This window comes from Gekko japonicus, unplaced genomic scaffold, assembly GCF_001447785.1.
Source record: "Gekko japonicus isolate JY-2015 unplaced genomic scaffold, Gekko_japonicus_V1.1 scaffold1831, whole genome shotgun sequence".
Taxonomy (NCBI): Eukaryota; Metazoa; Chordata; class Lepidosauria; order Squamata; family Gekkonidae; genus Gekko; species Gekko japonicus.
This window is the reverse complement of record NW_015177067.1, coordinates 210,438-224,459: the sequence shown is the minus strand read 5'-3', so window position 1 is coordinate 224,459 and position 14,022 is coordinate 210,438. Positions and strand designations below refer to the sequence as shown.

General features: G+C 50.2%; 1 protein-coding gene across 1 annotated transcript in view; it reads left to right on the top strand.

Moving 5' to 3' along the window:
- NOL6 (nucleolar protein 6) overlaps positions 1 to 14,022 on the top strand; it is an 86,238-nt gene that overhangs the window by 8,545 nt on the left and 63,671 nt on the right. Inside the window, exons 5-10 of the mRNA XM_015428186.1 lie at positions 418 to 586; positions 2,563 to 2,697; positions 3,533 to 3,696; positions 7,003 to 7,123; positions 9,176 to 9,234; positions 11,106 to 11,207. Coding sequence (XP_015283672.1) covers positions 418 to 586; positions 2,563 to 2,697; positions 3,533 to 3,696; positions 7,003 to 7,123; positions 9,176 to 9,234; positions 11,106 to 11,207 — 750 coding nt within the window. The remainder of the gene's footprint in view (positions 1 to 417; positions 587 to 2,562; positions 2,698 to 3,532; positions 3,697 to 7,002; positions 7,124 to 9,175; positions 9,235 to 11,105; positions 11,208 to 14,022) is intronic.

Genomic DNA, 14,022 nt, shown 5'->3' with positions numbered 1-14,022 from the left:
TGTGGGGTGTGTTGTTTTTTTTTTTTGGGGGTTTGGGGGGGGGGGGGTCAACAGTGGGAGGGCTTCTGGAGTTTTGGCTCCACTGATGGACCTCCTGAAGGCACCTGGGTTTTGGCCACTGTGTGACACAGAGTGTGGGACTGAATGGGTCATTGGCCTGATCCAACAGGGCTTTTCTGACGTTCCTATATGGAGCAGAGGTCCATCAGTGGCCGTTAGCGACAAAGGAGAGATGGAACACCCTATCTGGGGCAGTGATGCTCGGTAGTCATTGGCTTGATCCAGCATGGCTTCTCTTATGTTCTTACGTTGATTAATTGGAAGTGTCTTGACGGCAGTTAACACACACACACACACACACACACAAACAAATGCTTCATGTTTTTTTCGGCTATCTTTTCTCCTCTCCCTTCTCAGGCAATTTTCCAAGACAAGGACAACCTCAACCAGCGCTACCACCGAAAGAGAGCCCTCTACCTGGCCCATGTTGCCCACCACCTGGCCAAGGAGCCGCTCTTTGGGAGCGTGATGTTTGCCTACGCCAATGGCAACCATCTCAAGCCGGTGGTCCTGCTGCAGCCCCAGGGTGAGGGAACGGTTCTTGCTTGTTACAAAACCCTGTGATGTGTACTTCTTGTGCATTCCTTGAAAGGATAGCTGTTTCGTGCTGCACGGCGTCCAGGAAAGAAGGTGACAAACAAACTAGCCATGGCATGATGCCAGGGCTGGAGGGGTTCATTGCAGTTTTCGCTTGCATTAATACCGTGTTTTCCCAAAAATAAGACACTGTGATATATTTATTTTTTTCTCAAGAAGACACACTAGGGCTTATATCACAAATGCATAGAAATACTGCTAGGGCTTATTTTTGGGGTAGGTCTTATTTTCGGGGAAACAGGGTAGAAGCAATCGTTCGGGGAGTTGTGGTGTTGAAATTTTAGCAGGGGGACTGTAAATTCTGTGTGACTGTGTACTGTAGCAGCAGTGATGTCTACAGACTACTTGAAGAAGAAGAGTAGGTTTTTATACCCTGCTTTTCTCTACCTTAAAAGGGGCCGCGGTGGCTCAGAGGTTGAGACATTGAACTGCTGACCGGAAGGTCGGTAGTTCGGCAGTTCGAGACCCGAGTGCCGCGTGACGGAGTGAGCTCCCGTCTCTGGCCCCAGCTCCTGCCAACCGAGCAGTTCGAAAGCAAGAAATTGCAAGTCGATAAATAGGTACCACTTCGGTGGGAAGGTAACAGCGTTCCGTGCGCCCTGGCGTCTGGCGTCTAGTCACGCCGGCCACATGACCACGGAGACGTCTTCGGACAGCGCCGGCTCTTCGGCTTGGAAACGGAGATGAGCACCGCACCCCTAGTCGGATTTGACTGGCTTTGGAGCAAGGGAAACCTTTACCTAATGTTAATAACTTATACCTGACCTTAATGTTACTAAACCAATCCCTCTTTAAAGACCTAAGCCCAGATTTCCAAACTTTGGTAGACCCCAGAGTTTTCAGACATCCTCAGAAACCCAGAAGGGTGCTCTTGCTGGCAAGATATTTATGCTTCATAGTAGCCGCAGTGGCTAATAAGGAAGGAAGGGGGAATTTCCTGCCTCAAGCCCCAAAGGAAGGAGAAACACAGATCCATCAAAAAGAGACAATCTGTTTGTTTGTTTGTTTTGTTAGACTTGTATCCCACCTTCCCCACATTGTAGGCTGAGGGCAGGGACCAACCCGTAGGTCTACAATAATGCAGGTTTTGCCATTAAGATAATTCATAATTTACAATTAGGACCTGCAATTAATGTAGATGTGTAGATAAAACAAGGTTGGTAGTTCAGCAGTTCGAGACCCGAGTGCCGCATGACGGAGTGAGCTCCCGTCTCTGGCCCCAGCTCCTGCCAACCCAGCAGTTCGAAAGCAAGAAATTACAAGTAGATAAACAGGTACCACTTCCATGCACCTCAGCATCTAGTCACATCAGCCACATGACCACGGAAACTTCTTTGGACAGCGCTGGCTCTTCGGCTTGGAAACGGAGATGAGCACCGTATCCCTAGAGTCGGACTCGACTGGCTTTCGAGCAAGGGAAACCGTTACCTTTACCTTTTACCTTCTAAGGCTGCTTTGTTTTCTGTCCCCTCCTTTACTTTCTGTACCTTAAGGAGTCTCAGAGTGGCTTACAATTGCCTTCCCTTCATCTCCCCTTAGTGGGCACCTTGTGAGGTAGGTGGGGCTCAGGGAGAACTGTGACTGGCCCAAGGTCACCCAGCAAACTTAACGTGGAGTGGGGAATCAAACCCAGTTTTCTCCAGATTAGAGTCCCCCACTCTTAACTACTACGCCACATGGTTGTCATGATCTGTGTGTGTGTGTGGTTCTGTCAGCTTCGGTACTAGAGACAGGTGAAGAATAGAGGCTGAAGTCTTTGAGCCTGAGGCTCAAAGTGTTGAGGGGGGGGAGAAATGAGGAAAGTTGAAGCAATTTGATTCATTTGAAAGGTGGTGTTGGAGGAGACGTTTGCTTGGCCTCGATGGCTGTTGGCAGCTCACCCGGGTCCCTTCCCCCTTCCTCCAGGGAAAGACGCCAAGACGGTGACGGTCCGCCTGTACGCCTGCCCTCCCCAGGGCCTCTTCAAGCCCTGTCGTCTGTATCCGGGCAAGAACAATGTCCGCACTGCCTGGTTCACGGAGAAAGGCGCGCCTACGGCAGGTACGCTCAGAAGAGTCTTTGGAGGGGAGAGCGCTTTGGCCGGGCCTGGGAGATGTTTTGGGATTTGGCTGGCACGCGTGGGGAGGGGGGCGGGTTAGGGCAGCCAGACCGGTCCCCAAAACATGGTCCCTAAAGCTCAGCTCTTGTAACTGCTGTGTTCTTATCCCACCCTCCTTCTAAGGCAAGGGCCGCGGTGGCTCAGAGGTTAAGCCGCCGAGCTGCAGACCGGAAGGTCGGTAGTTCGGCAGTTCGAGACCCGAGTGCCACGTGACGGAGCGAGCTCCCGTCTCTGGGCCCCAGTTCCTGCCAACCTAGCAGTTCGAAAGCAAGAAACTGCAAGGAGATAAATAGGTACCACTTCAGTGGGAAGGTAACAGCATTCTGTATGCCTCAGGGTTTAGTCACGCCGGCCACATGACCACAGAAATGTCTTCGGACAGCGCTGGCTCATCGGCTTGGAAACGGAGATGAGCACTGCCCCCTAGAGTTGGATTCGACTAGGTTTCGAGCAAGGGGAAACCTTCACCTTCTAAGGCTGCTTTGACTTCCCCCCCCCCCCCCGAGGGTGACTAGCAGTGTTCCCTCTAAGCTGAGTTATAGTGTGAGCTAGCTCACAGTTTTTTAGCCTCCGGCTCACACATTTTTGTCTTCGCTCAGGAAGGAGGGCTCCAGAGCAAACCAGTTTATGCAGCAGCCCAATCGCTCGCTCACAACTTTCATGCCAGTCGCTCACAAAGTAGAATTTTTGCTCACAAGACTCCACAGCTTAGAGGGAGCATTGGTCACTAGGGTTGCGGTAGAACTGAGCTTGCCTTCTTGCTGTTTCCTTCCCCAGGCGAAGCTGAGCCGCCCACCCCCCACTACAACAACTCCATTCTGTGGGACCTGGCGATGGAGGCCCACCTTCAGTTCCTCTCGGGGTCAGCCAGCGACTTCCCGGGCATGCGGGACGGAGTGGCCCTCCTCAAAGTCTGGCTGCGCCAGCGGGAGCTGGAGAAGGTAGGGGGGGGCCTTCTGGGAGAAGCCGGGGGCCCGGGCCACCCTCACTCGCCAGCCCCGGGGAGGTGGGCAGTCTCTGCCCGGGGATGGAAGTCGAGATCCGGCTAGGAGCAGGGCTGTAGCCAGGATTTTGTAAAAGGGGGGCTTTAAATAACTCAGGGGAGGCACTGACGTCACAAAATAAACAATAGAAAAATAAAATAGAAAAAACTCAGTTTCGCGGCATTCGCACTTGCTCGCCTACGTGGGGAAGCAAGCCGTGTTTGGGTACGGGGTGGCGATGGGGAGTCCTCCAGGCGGCCCGGAGAGTTGGGAGTCCTCCAGGCGGCCCAGAGAGCCAGGGGGTGGGGCTAGGGGCTGTATGGAAGTAAGGGGGCCTTGGCTGGAATTGAGGGGGCCAGGCCCCCAAATGCCCCACTGTAGCTACGGGCCTCGCTAGGAGAGCTTCTGTGCTGCAGCATCTGCTCCGGCTTCCTGGTATCTTCTGAGTCACGATTCAAGAGGCTGGTTTGGGTTAAAATGGAGGTGGATTCTGCAGGTGCCCCAGACCGGTGAAGAGAGGTCTGTCTGTTTTGACGGGGCAAATCGCACTTTTAGGAACACTGTTTGAAACGGGGGGGGGGGGGGAGGAACAGGGGGAGAAGGGAGAAGGGACTGTTTCGCCTCCCTTCCCTAATTGAGGCCAGTGTTCCCTCTAAGCTGAGTCAGTGTGAGCTAGCTCGGAGTTTTCTAGCCTCCGGCTCACACATTTTTAAAAAAATTGCCCCCAAAGGGGCAGGGTTTTATTACATTTTCCACATAACATACACAAACATTTTTGTCTCAGCTCAGGAAGGGATGGTTCCAGAGCAAACTGATTTAGGCAGCAGCCAAATCGCCTCCTCGCGGCTTTAATGCCAGGAGCTCACAAAGCAGAATTTTTTGCTCACAAGACTCCACATCTGAGAGGGAGCACCTTTCAATCTTTCAATTTATTGATCGCTCAATCCTGCAGAGCTTGCTGGCTCTGAGCGATTTACAGTTACTCATTTTTCGCGAGGGACTAAGTGCAATGTGGGGTAAGGGAGGACAACATATATACATCTTAGATTGCACACATTCACAGCCGACGAGGGTTTCGTTCAGATGCAGATGAGACGTGATCCGGAGCGGCATCTTCCCTCGGCCGAGTTTGATGGCGTCAGCTTTCTCCAGACTCCTTGAGTTGTAGCGCCACACTGCCATCGCCTGGCCGGACGGCCCATTACAGGCTTTATCTTCACGCCGAGGCGATCTCTCTAGGCTTTCCATCATGCGAACTGGACTTCCGTTGGCCGTCTAACACCGCTCCGCCCCCCGAGGGGGGGGGGTTCGGTGTGCCCACCCTCTCTAAGGAGTGGTACCCATTTTATCTACTTGCTGAAGCTTTCGAACTGCTGGGTAGACGGTGAGCTGGGGACAAGGCTGGCAGCTCACACCAGCGCGGGGCTAGAACTGACAGCAAGCCTGTTCAGCTCAGATGTTACTATGTTAACCAGAGGATAAATCCTCTGTGCCGCGCTCCGCGCCACGAGGGGGGGGGGATTCAGTGTGCCCACCCTCTCTAAGGAGTGGTACCCATTTTACCTACTCGGCGAAGCTTTCGAACCGCTGGGTGGACGGCGAGCTGGGGACAAGGCTGGCAGCTCACACCAGCGCGGGGCTAGAACTGACAGCAAGCCTGTTCAGCTCAGATGTTACTATGTTAACCAGAGGATAAATCCTCTGTGCCACCGCATCGATTCAGGCCTTTCCCCTTTGCCAACCATTTCCTTCTCTATGTCTCTGTGTGCCGACTGTGATCCTCCAGCAGCCATCTGCTGGCCGTCCCACTACTGAGGGTGGCCTGGCATGAGAATGGTTTTCAAAATTATGCATGGGGTAGAGAAGGTCGAGAAAGGAGTCCTCCTCTCCCTTTCTCACAAGACAAGAACTCGTGGGCACTAAAATGAAATGAATGAGCAGTCGGGTTAGAACAGACAAAAGGAAGTCCTTCTTCACCCAAAGAGTCATGAAAACGTGGAATTCACTGCCACAGGAGGTGGTGGCGGCTACAAGCATGGACAGCTTCAAGAGGTGGTGGCGGCTACAAGCATAGACAACTTCAAGAGGGGATTGGATAAGCCTACGGAGCAGAGGTCCATCAGTGGCTCTTAGCCACAAGGTATAGATAGGAACTCTCGTTCTGGGGCAAGGGATGCTCTGTATTACACATTTTCTTCGCTCTCTGTGTAAAGCTGGTATTTCTTTTTGTCCGTCCTGAACCTACTGCCCATCAGCTTGGTTAGATGCCCTCGAGTTCTAGTCTTTTGGGAGAGGGAGGAAAATTTCTCTTTCTCGACTCTCTCTACCCTTTGCGATAATTTTTAAACGTCTCTCATGTCCCCTCTTAGTCGTATCTTTTCTGAACTGAAAAGTCCCAGACTCTTCAGCCTTTCCTCGTAGGGAAGGGGCTCCAACCCCGATGATGGCATCTGGGTTTTGGCCACTGTGTGACACAGAGTGTTGGACTGGATGGGCCACTGGCCTGATCCAACATGGCTTCTCTCATGTTCTTGTCTAGGCCCTGGGCCTTTTCCCATGTGGCTCCAGCTCCTTGGGATTGGGTCCCTGAAGAGGTGAGAAGGACCCCCAACGTGGTGACCTTCGGGAGGCTCCACCTGCCTGCTTACCAGGGGGGGTTGAATGGCAGGCACCTTTGAAGGGGAGGAGGGAGAGAGAGATTTGGGGTTTTCTGTTCTAGTTTTGGTTGGAACTGGAAATGGTTTTAACGGTTATTGTAAATAGCCTTGAACCAGGGGTAAAGTCGGGATCTGGAGGATCAGCATGGCCGGAGCCAATCGGACAGAGGCTAATGCAGCAGTCATTGCACAGTCGCGGATTGTGGGAACTACCCTGGAAGGAGCCGCTGCGGAGCCGCACCAAGACAGAACCCACCATAAGGAAGCCGCAAGAAGGAGAGAGCAACAACAAGCCGGCGGGGTGCCTGGTAGGCACTCACCTTCCCCTATATACATTGTGTGGCCCTAGTTAGGAAGTGTAATATGCCCTTGTAAACCGCTCAGAGCCTTCGGGATGGAGCGGTATAGAAATTGAAATTGTATGTATGTATGTATATTGGGACATTACAGTACCAGCCATTTTATTCTCAATCCCTTTCCTTATAATTCCTTAGAGTTTTCCTTTCTTTTTTTGTGTGTGCAAAGAATGTGAAAAATTTGGCAGTGAGTGCTGGGCAAACCAATAGCAGAGGAGGAGCCCTCTCCTAACGAATGTCCCCTTTCCCAGGGTTTCGGATGTTTCAACGGCTTCCTGGCGTCCATGCTGGTGGCGTACCTGTTGTCCAGGCACCAGATCAACAAAGTGATGAGCGGCTACCAGGTGCTGAGAAATGTCCTCCAGTTCTTGGGTAAGCGGATCTGAGTTACTCCCTTTCCTACAGCTGAGCTGCCTCTTAGGCAGATTCCAAGTAGTCCTTCCTGAAACGTACCACCGCAGGTAGAGTCCTTTCCTTTTGGAAGGAATCCCCCACAGGCTAGAAGGTAGCATCTTTGTAGTGCTGGTGTTCTAGACTGTTTCTTACTTACTTACTTACGTTTATTAGCTTCTATGACCAAAGGTCTTAAGCTCAATTATAAAAGATGAATATACAACATTGGCCTCACAATACGCACTTTACAATAAAGGTTTACAGTCGAAGTAATCAAATCTAAAAGATCTAAAATTTGAAAACAGAAGTCATTAATAGAAGAAGAAGAAGAAGAGATTGGACTTATACCCCGCCCTTCACTACCCAAAGGTGTCTCAGAGCGGCTTACAAACTCCTTCTCCTTCCCCTCCCCACAACAGACACCCTGTGAGGTAAAAGAAGAAGAAGAAGAGATTGGATTTATACCCCGCCCTTAACTACCCAAAGGTGTCTCAGAGCGGCTTACAAACTCCTTCCCCTCCCCACAACAGACACCCTGGGAGGTAAAAGAAGAAGAGAAGAGATTGGATTTATACCCCGCCCTTCACTACCCAAAGGAGTCTCAGAGCGGCTTACAAACTCCTTTCCCTTGGTTTCAGGATTAGTATCTGCCAAAAGATAGGGGACCACCCAGAGTTCAGTAGGTAACCGGTGTTTGGTAAGAACTGGAGTGATCCAAATCGATCTAGGAGTCGACCACTGATGGCATAATAATAGAAGATGGCCAAGCGTTTCCACAGCTCCAGTCTCACAGTTACAAAAGCGATCCAAGTATGGGACTTTAGAAAAGAGACCTGTTATCTCAGCAGTGGGAAAAGAGTTAAGCCTAGCAAGAGTGAAAACACGTCTATAACTAGGTATTTTTCGAGATCTAGTATATTCCGGAGGAGGAATACCCAAGGCAAGAGCGGAACATACACGTCTTGCTCGAGCTAAAGGACTAGCCCGATCAGGATTAATCACCTTCATTCTGGTCTGCTTTAGGGCTTCCTGATAAGTCAAATTATTCCATAGTGTTGGAGGGAATGCCCAATAATTCAAGTCTAGCATCTAGATACCTTTCCCAGCTACTTTTGTGGTTGTCCTCCTTTATCAAACATAGAAGGCCACCTTGGGTATTTAGTGCTGATTAAAGGACTTTGCGTCTCAGTTTGAAAGCTGCCATCCAGGCTCTTGACTCCAAGGAATATTGGGCATAGACTGTTCCTTGTAAGGGGAAGCATGCAAAACTACAGTTCTCTCACCTGCACTGCATAAGAAGAGCCCTGCTGGATCAGACCAGTGGTGCATCTCGTCCCGCATCGCTTCTCACACAGTGGCCGACCAGTTCTCAAAAGAGCTCTCTCGGCCCCACCTACCTCACAGGGTGTCTGTTGTGGGGAGGGGAAGGGAAAGGAGTTTGTAAGCCGCTCTGAGACTCCTTCGGGTAGTGAAGGGCGGGGTATAAATCCAATCTCTTCCCCTCTTCTCTCTTCACGTGCTCACTGGGGCATTCTGAAGTCTCACGAGCTGCTTGAGGAATGGGAAGAAGTGTTAGCTAACCCCCCCCCCCATCTCCAAATCTTATCGTTTCCCCTCATTGTAGAGGGGGGGACCCACATATTTAAAGGGCCGTCTCCTCCTCCTTTGCAACTCTGACAGATTCGTTTCTCACTTTTTCCATGGTGAGGATTATGTCCAAACGGTTGCCACAGTAAGTACCTGTAGCCCATGGGCCTCGGAGTCCTTTGTGGGATCTGGGGTTAGGTTTGCTACAGACAGACGGGGGCACCCAGGGCCATGCGACCAATAGGCATGGAAGTCCTGGGTCTGTGGTAGAGCATCTGCTTGAAGAAGAAGAGTTGGATTTATACCCCGCCCTTCACTACCCGAAGGAGTCTCAGAGTGGCTCCTCGAGAATCCTCCTCGAACCTCGAGGAAAGGTGGGATATCGATGTTGTAAATAAAACTGGAGAGCTTAGGGGTGGTTTTATTTTCTTCCCCTCTTCTCAGCCTCTACGGATCTTACTACCTCTGGAATCAGCCTCTCGAAGGATGGAGACGGCTCACTGGTAAGACAGCGCTTTTTGCGTGACTTGGGCTTCCGGGTGAAGGCAAGGAATGGGGATTGTCTTAGGAGCTTTGGCTATCTTCATCTTCTCCATTGGCGTGCTCGAGGCGATCGCGTCAAGTGGCGACCCTAAATCCGTCTAGGGCAGGTCGCTTTCTGCAGGGAACCGAGGCCTGGCTTGTCCACCTGGTGTGGGAAAGGGATCTTTCTGTGCCAGCACTGGGGTTGTCCAAAGGGAAATCGTATTTTGGCCTGTCCTATTGGGTGAAGAGTTGGGCAAATTGGTTGGTTGGGGATTCGGGCCAGCAGATTGGAAGCCGCTGCCCCCTATGGCCATGTTGAAAGGCACCTTCTGGACCAGAAGTTATTATCAGGGAAATAGCATTCGGCATATGATTGGATCTTGGGAGGGCCTCATTTGTACTTCCATCCTATGCCTAGTAATTCCACTCTGGAATAATTCCTTTCTGGTATATTTTGTATCTCTGCTGTATAATTGTATTGTATTATGTTTGTTCCTCATTGTATTCGACCTCTGAAGAAGGCCCTACCTAACAGGCCAAAACGCGTCAGGTCAAGTCCATTGGCCCTTGTGTGTATATATGGTTTTGGAATTTTTACATGAGGTGTGATTGGGCCCCTGTATGTTTTAGAATTCTTTACAAATAAATACATGTATTTTTACATGTTTTTTTATAAATTAAGTTTTAACTGTTGGCCCTCTACTCAGTTTGACTTACCTTTTCAGGTTCTTGATCCTAGTTTTCAGGACTTCTGACTGGCCAGTGGAAATCTGATTGGTCAGGCAGATTAAAATAACATTTTCCCCACAGCAGCTGCCAACGCAGTGTCGGTTTTTACTGTCTCCCATTCTTCATTCTTCTTCTTCATTCTTGCTGTATTTTTTAAAATTACTTATCGTGTACTCTGCGCTTGGGCTTCTTGTGTGTAGCTCTGCGGCAGCCATTTTGTACTTGCTCCCACCTCCCACGGTGGCCATTTTGTGGCTGTGCCCACTGCCCTGTTTCAGAATTCCAGAGGTGCCGACAGGCTCAAAAAGTTTGGGGACTCCTGATCTAAGCAGTGTGTTCTTCCAGTTTGGTGTAGTGCTAAGGAGCGGCGGACTCTAATCTGGAGAACCGGGTTTGATTTCCCGCGCCTCCACATGCAGCGGCTGGTGTGACTTTGGGTCAGTCACAAGTCCTTTCAGAGCTGTTCTCTCAAGGGCAGTTCTCGAGAGAGCTCTCTCAGCCCCACCTACCTCACAGAGTGTCTGTTTTGGGGAGGGGAAGGGAAAGGAGATTGTAAATCATGCAGAGACTTCTTCGGGTAGTGAAGGGCGGGGTATAAATCTAATCTCCTCCTCCTCCTCTTCCTCCTCCTGCCACTACTGTGTACTGGTTAGAAGCAGCGGGCTTGTAATCCGGAGAACCGGGCTTGACTCTCTACTCCTCCACATGCAGCCAGCTGGTTGTCCTTGGGTAGGTCACAGCTCTCTCAGAGCTGTTCTCTCAGCAGCAGTTCATTCAGAGCTCTCTCAGCCCCACCTACCTCACAGGCAATGTTCCCTCTAAGCTGTGGAGTCTTGTGAGCAAAAATTCCACTTTGTGAGCTACTGGCACTAAACTTATGAGCGAGCAATTTGGCTACTGCATAAATTCATTTGCTCTGGAGCCATTCTTCCTGAGCTAAGACAAAAATGTGTGATCTGGAGGCTAAAAAACCGTGAGCTAGCTCACACTAACTCAGTTTAGAGGGAACAGTGCTCACAGGGTGTCTGTTGTGGGGAGAGGAAGGGAACAAGATTGTAAGGCACTCCGAGTGAAGGGCGGGGTATAAATTCAACCTCTTCTTCTTCTTCTTCTCCTCTAGCCTACCTTGACTGACTTCCACAGAGCTTTCCAGGTGGTCTTTGTAGATTCTTCTGGACTGGTGAACTTGTGTGCCGATATGTCTGCTAGCAAATACAAGCAGGTAAAGAGGGAAAGTGGGCCGAGACTTATACTTCCTGAATGAATTGAGCCAGCCACCAGGTGTATGCCACATGGCCATGAGCAAGCCGGTTTCCAGCTCAGGAACCAAGTCCACAAGAGGTCCTGGATCGAACCAGTAAAGGAAGCCGCCGCCTTCAGTTTGCAAGAACGGAGTGAGGCTGTTAATGACAGGAAGTTTTGGAGGTCATTCCTAGGGTCGCCATAACTTGGAAGTAACTTTGACGGCACGTAGCTCACACACCTGGTATCTGGCTTCACAGGGGAAACGGCTTGATGTTGCACAGTAAAACAGACTTGGAAGTAGCTATATCTAACAGGATTCTAATCTACCTGGGAACCTTTAAGAATGGGATGTAAATAAGATTTGTTTTAGTGGAGCGGGCCAGAAGGCAGGGGGCTCGTGGCTCAGTGCTAGAGCATCCGCTTGGTATGCAGAAGGTCCCAGGTTCAATCCCCGGCATCTCCAGTGAAAAGGACCAAGCAGCAGGTGATGTGAAAGACCTCCGCCTGAGACCCTGGAGAGCTATAAAGAGGGGCCGTGGCTCAGTGGAAGAGCCTCTGCTTGGCAGGCAGAAGGTCCCAGGTTCAATCCCCGGCATCTCCAGTTAAAAAGGACCAGGCAGGAGGTGATGTGAAAGACCTTTCTCTGCCTGAGACCCTGGAGAGCTGTAAAGAGGGGCTGTGGCTCAGTGGTAGAGCCTCTGCTCGGCATGCAGAAGGACCCAGGTTCAACCCCCGGCATCTCCAGTTTAACTGGTCAGGTATTTATTTATTTGTTGTATTTATAACCTGCCCTCCCCGCACGCGGGCTCAGGGCGGCTCACATTGCCCGGCACAGTATGCCAAGGTTCATATACAGTCAAAACATTTAAAACTTAAAACATTTAACACTGTTAAAACATTTAAGCAATCAACGATTTCCGATGAAAGTGCACTCAGTGACTATTAACCAAGATGGCGTAACACGTCATGCCGGCTCAGGCAATTACAGGCTCCTTGGCGGTTTGGCTCGATCTCACTGCAGCCAGCCTCCACCACAGATATTAATAGTGGTCATTGATGGTAATGTGGGCAGCTCCTTAGATGAAAGCCTGGCGGAAGAGCTCTGTCTTGCAGGCCCTGCAGAACTGCACAAGATCCCGCAGGTCACTGATCTCCTCCGGGAGCTCGTTCCACCAGTAAGGAGCCACCACTGAGAAGACCCTGGCTCTAGTAACCGCGAGTCTGGCGTCTTTGGGGCTTGGAATAACCAGTCGATGTTGCGCCCCCGACCGTAGTGCTCTCTGGGGTATATACGGGGAAAGGCGGTCCCTCAGGTATGTTGGACCCTGGTAGGAGGTGATGTGAAAGACCTCCGCCTGAAACCTCTGCAGAGCCATAGTCCTACCTAATCTGTTAAGCTATCTTCTGTACTGGAACTGTTAATACAGGCAGTTCTTTTCCCCGTGACTGTCTGTTCCCAAATTTTTAGGTACCAAAGATCCAGAGAAGGGGCTGCCTCATCTTCCCACTTGGTGGCTATGGCCAGTTTTGCCACAGATAGCAATGTTGCAATCAGATTTCTGTTTGTTTTCCGAACAACACCGCTTTTGGAGTGAAGGGAACTCTGTATCCTGTAATGAATTCGATTTATTCAGTCACATTCTCCCAAAACTTATTGCTGTAAACCCAACTCATCCAGCAGTTGAGATACGAACCTGTTGAACAGAGGTGGCTAAACTGCGGCTCGGGAGCCACATGTGGCTCTTTCACGTGTATCGTGCGGCTCCCAGCTGGGTTGTTGGGGAAGCAAAGACGAGGCATGCCTCCCTGATCGGTCTTCCCTTCCCCAGCCAGTGTTCCCCTCCCTGGGTAGGCTTGAGGTGGGGGGGAGCAGGGAAAGAAAGCAACTTTAACTTTAAATGCATTCTCAAAGCCTCCCCCCCAGCCGGCTTGGAGAAGGCATTTGTCTCTTTCAATCCCTTCTCCAAACCAAGCCAGCCAGCATGGGGGTGTGGGGGCTTGGAAGATGCCTTTAAAGTTGCTGCCTTTCCACCACTCCCTCCCTCCCTCCATATATTTGCTTTCTTTCCACTTTCTTTCACTCTTCCTTCCTTTGTTCCTCCCCTCCCTCATCTGTTTGCTTTTTTTGTATCTCTCTCTCTTTCTCTTTTTCTTTCCACCTCTTTCATACTTTCTTTCCACTGCTCTTTCTCTCTCTCTTTCTTTCTCTTAGACAAATATTATTAGCAAGCAAATAAATATCATTGGATAAATAAATATCATTATCAGTACTTGTTTATATTTTTGGGAGTCTCATTTAATGTTAATAAAAAGCAAATTTGCATATTTTTCAATAGAAACGTGTGTGTAATATTTGTTCGTATTTTGAGGCTCTCAAACGTCTGACGTTTATTCTATGCGGCTGCTACGTTAAGCAAGTTTGGCCACCCTACCTATAGAACCACATTTCTTCCAACAGAATGGGCTATTTGTTAACATAGCTAAGTTTTTGTGGTGTGCAATACCATCTAGTGATGAGTTTTAAAGATTGGTATTTTACCAACGTACACGTGAAAGATGTCCAAATTGATTTCCATTGCTCTGAGGTTTCAGAGCCAGTTTGGTGTAGTGGTTAAGTGTGTGAACTCTAATCTGGGAGAACCGGGTTTGATTCCCCACTCCTCCACTTGCACCTGCTGATGTGACCTTGGGTCAGTCACAAGCTCTGGCACAGCTGTCCTTGAAAAAGAGCCGTTTCTGTCAGAGTTCTCTCAGCCCCACCCACCTCACAGGGTGTCTGTTGTGGGGAGGGG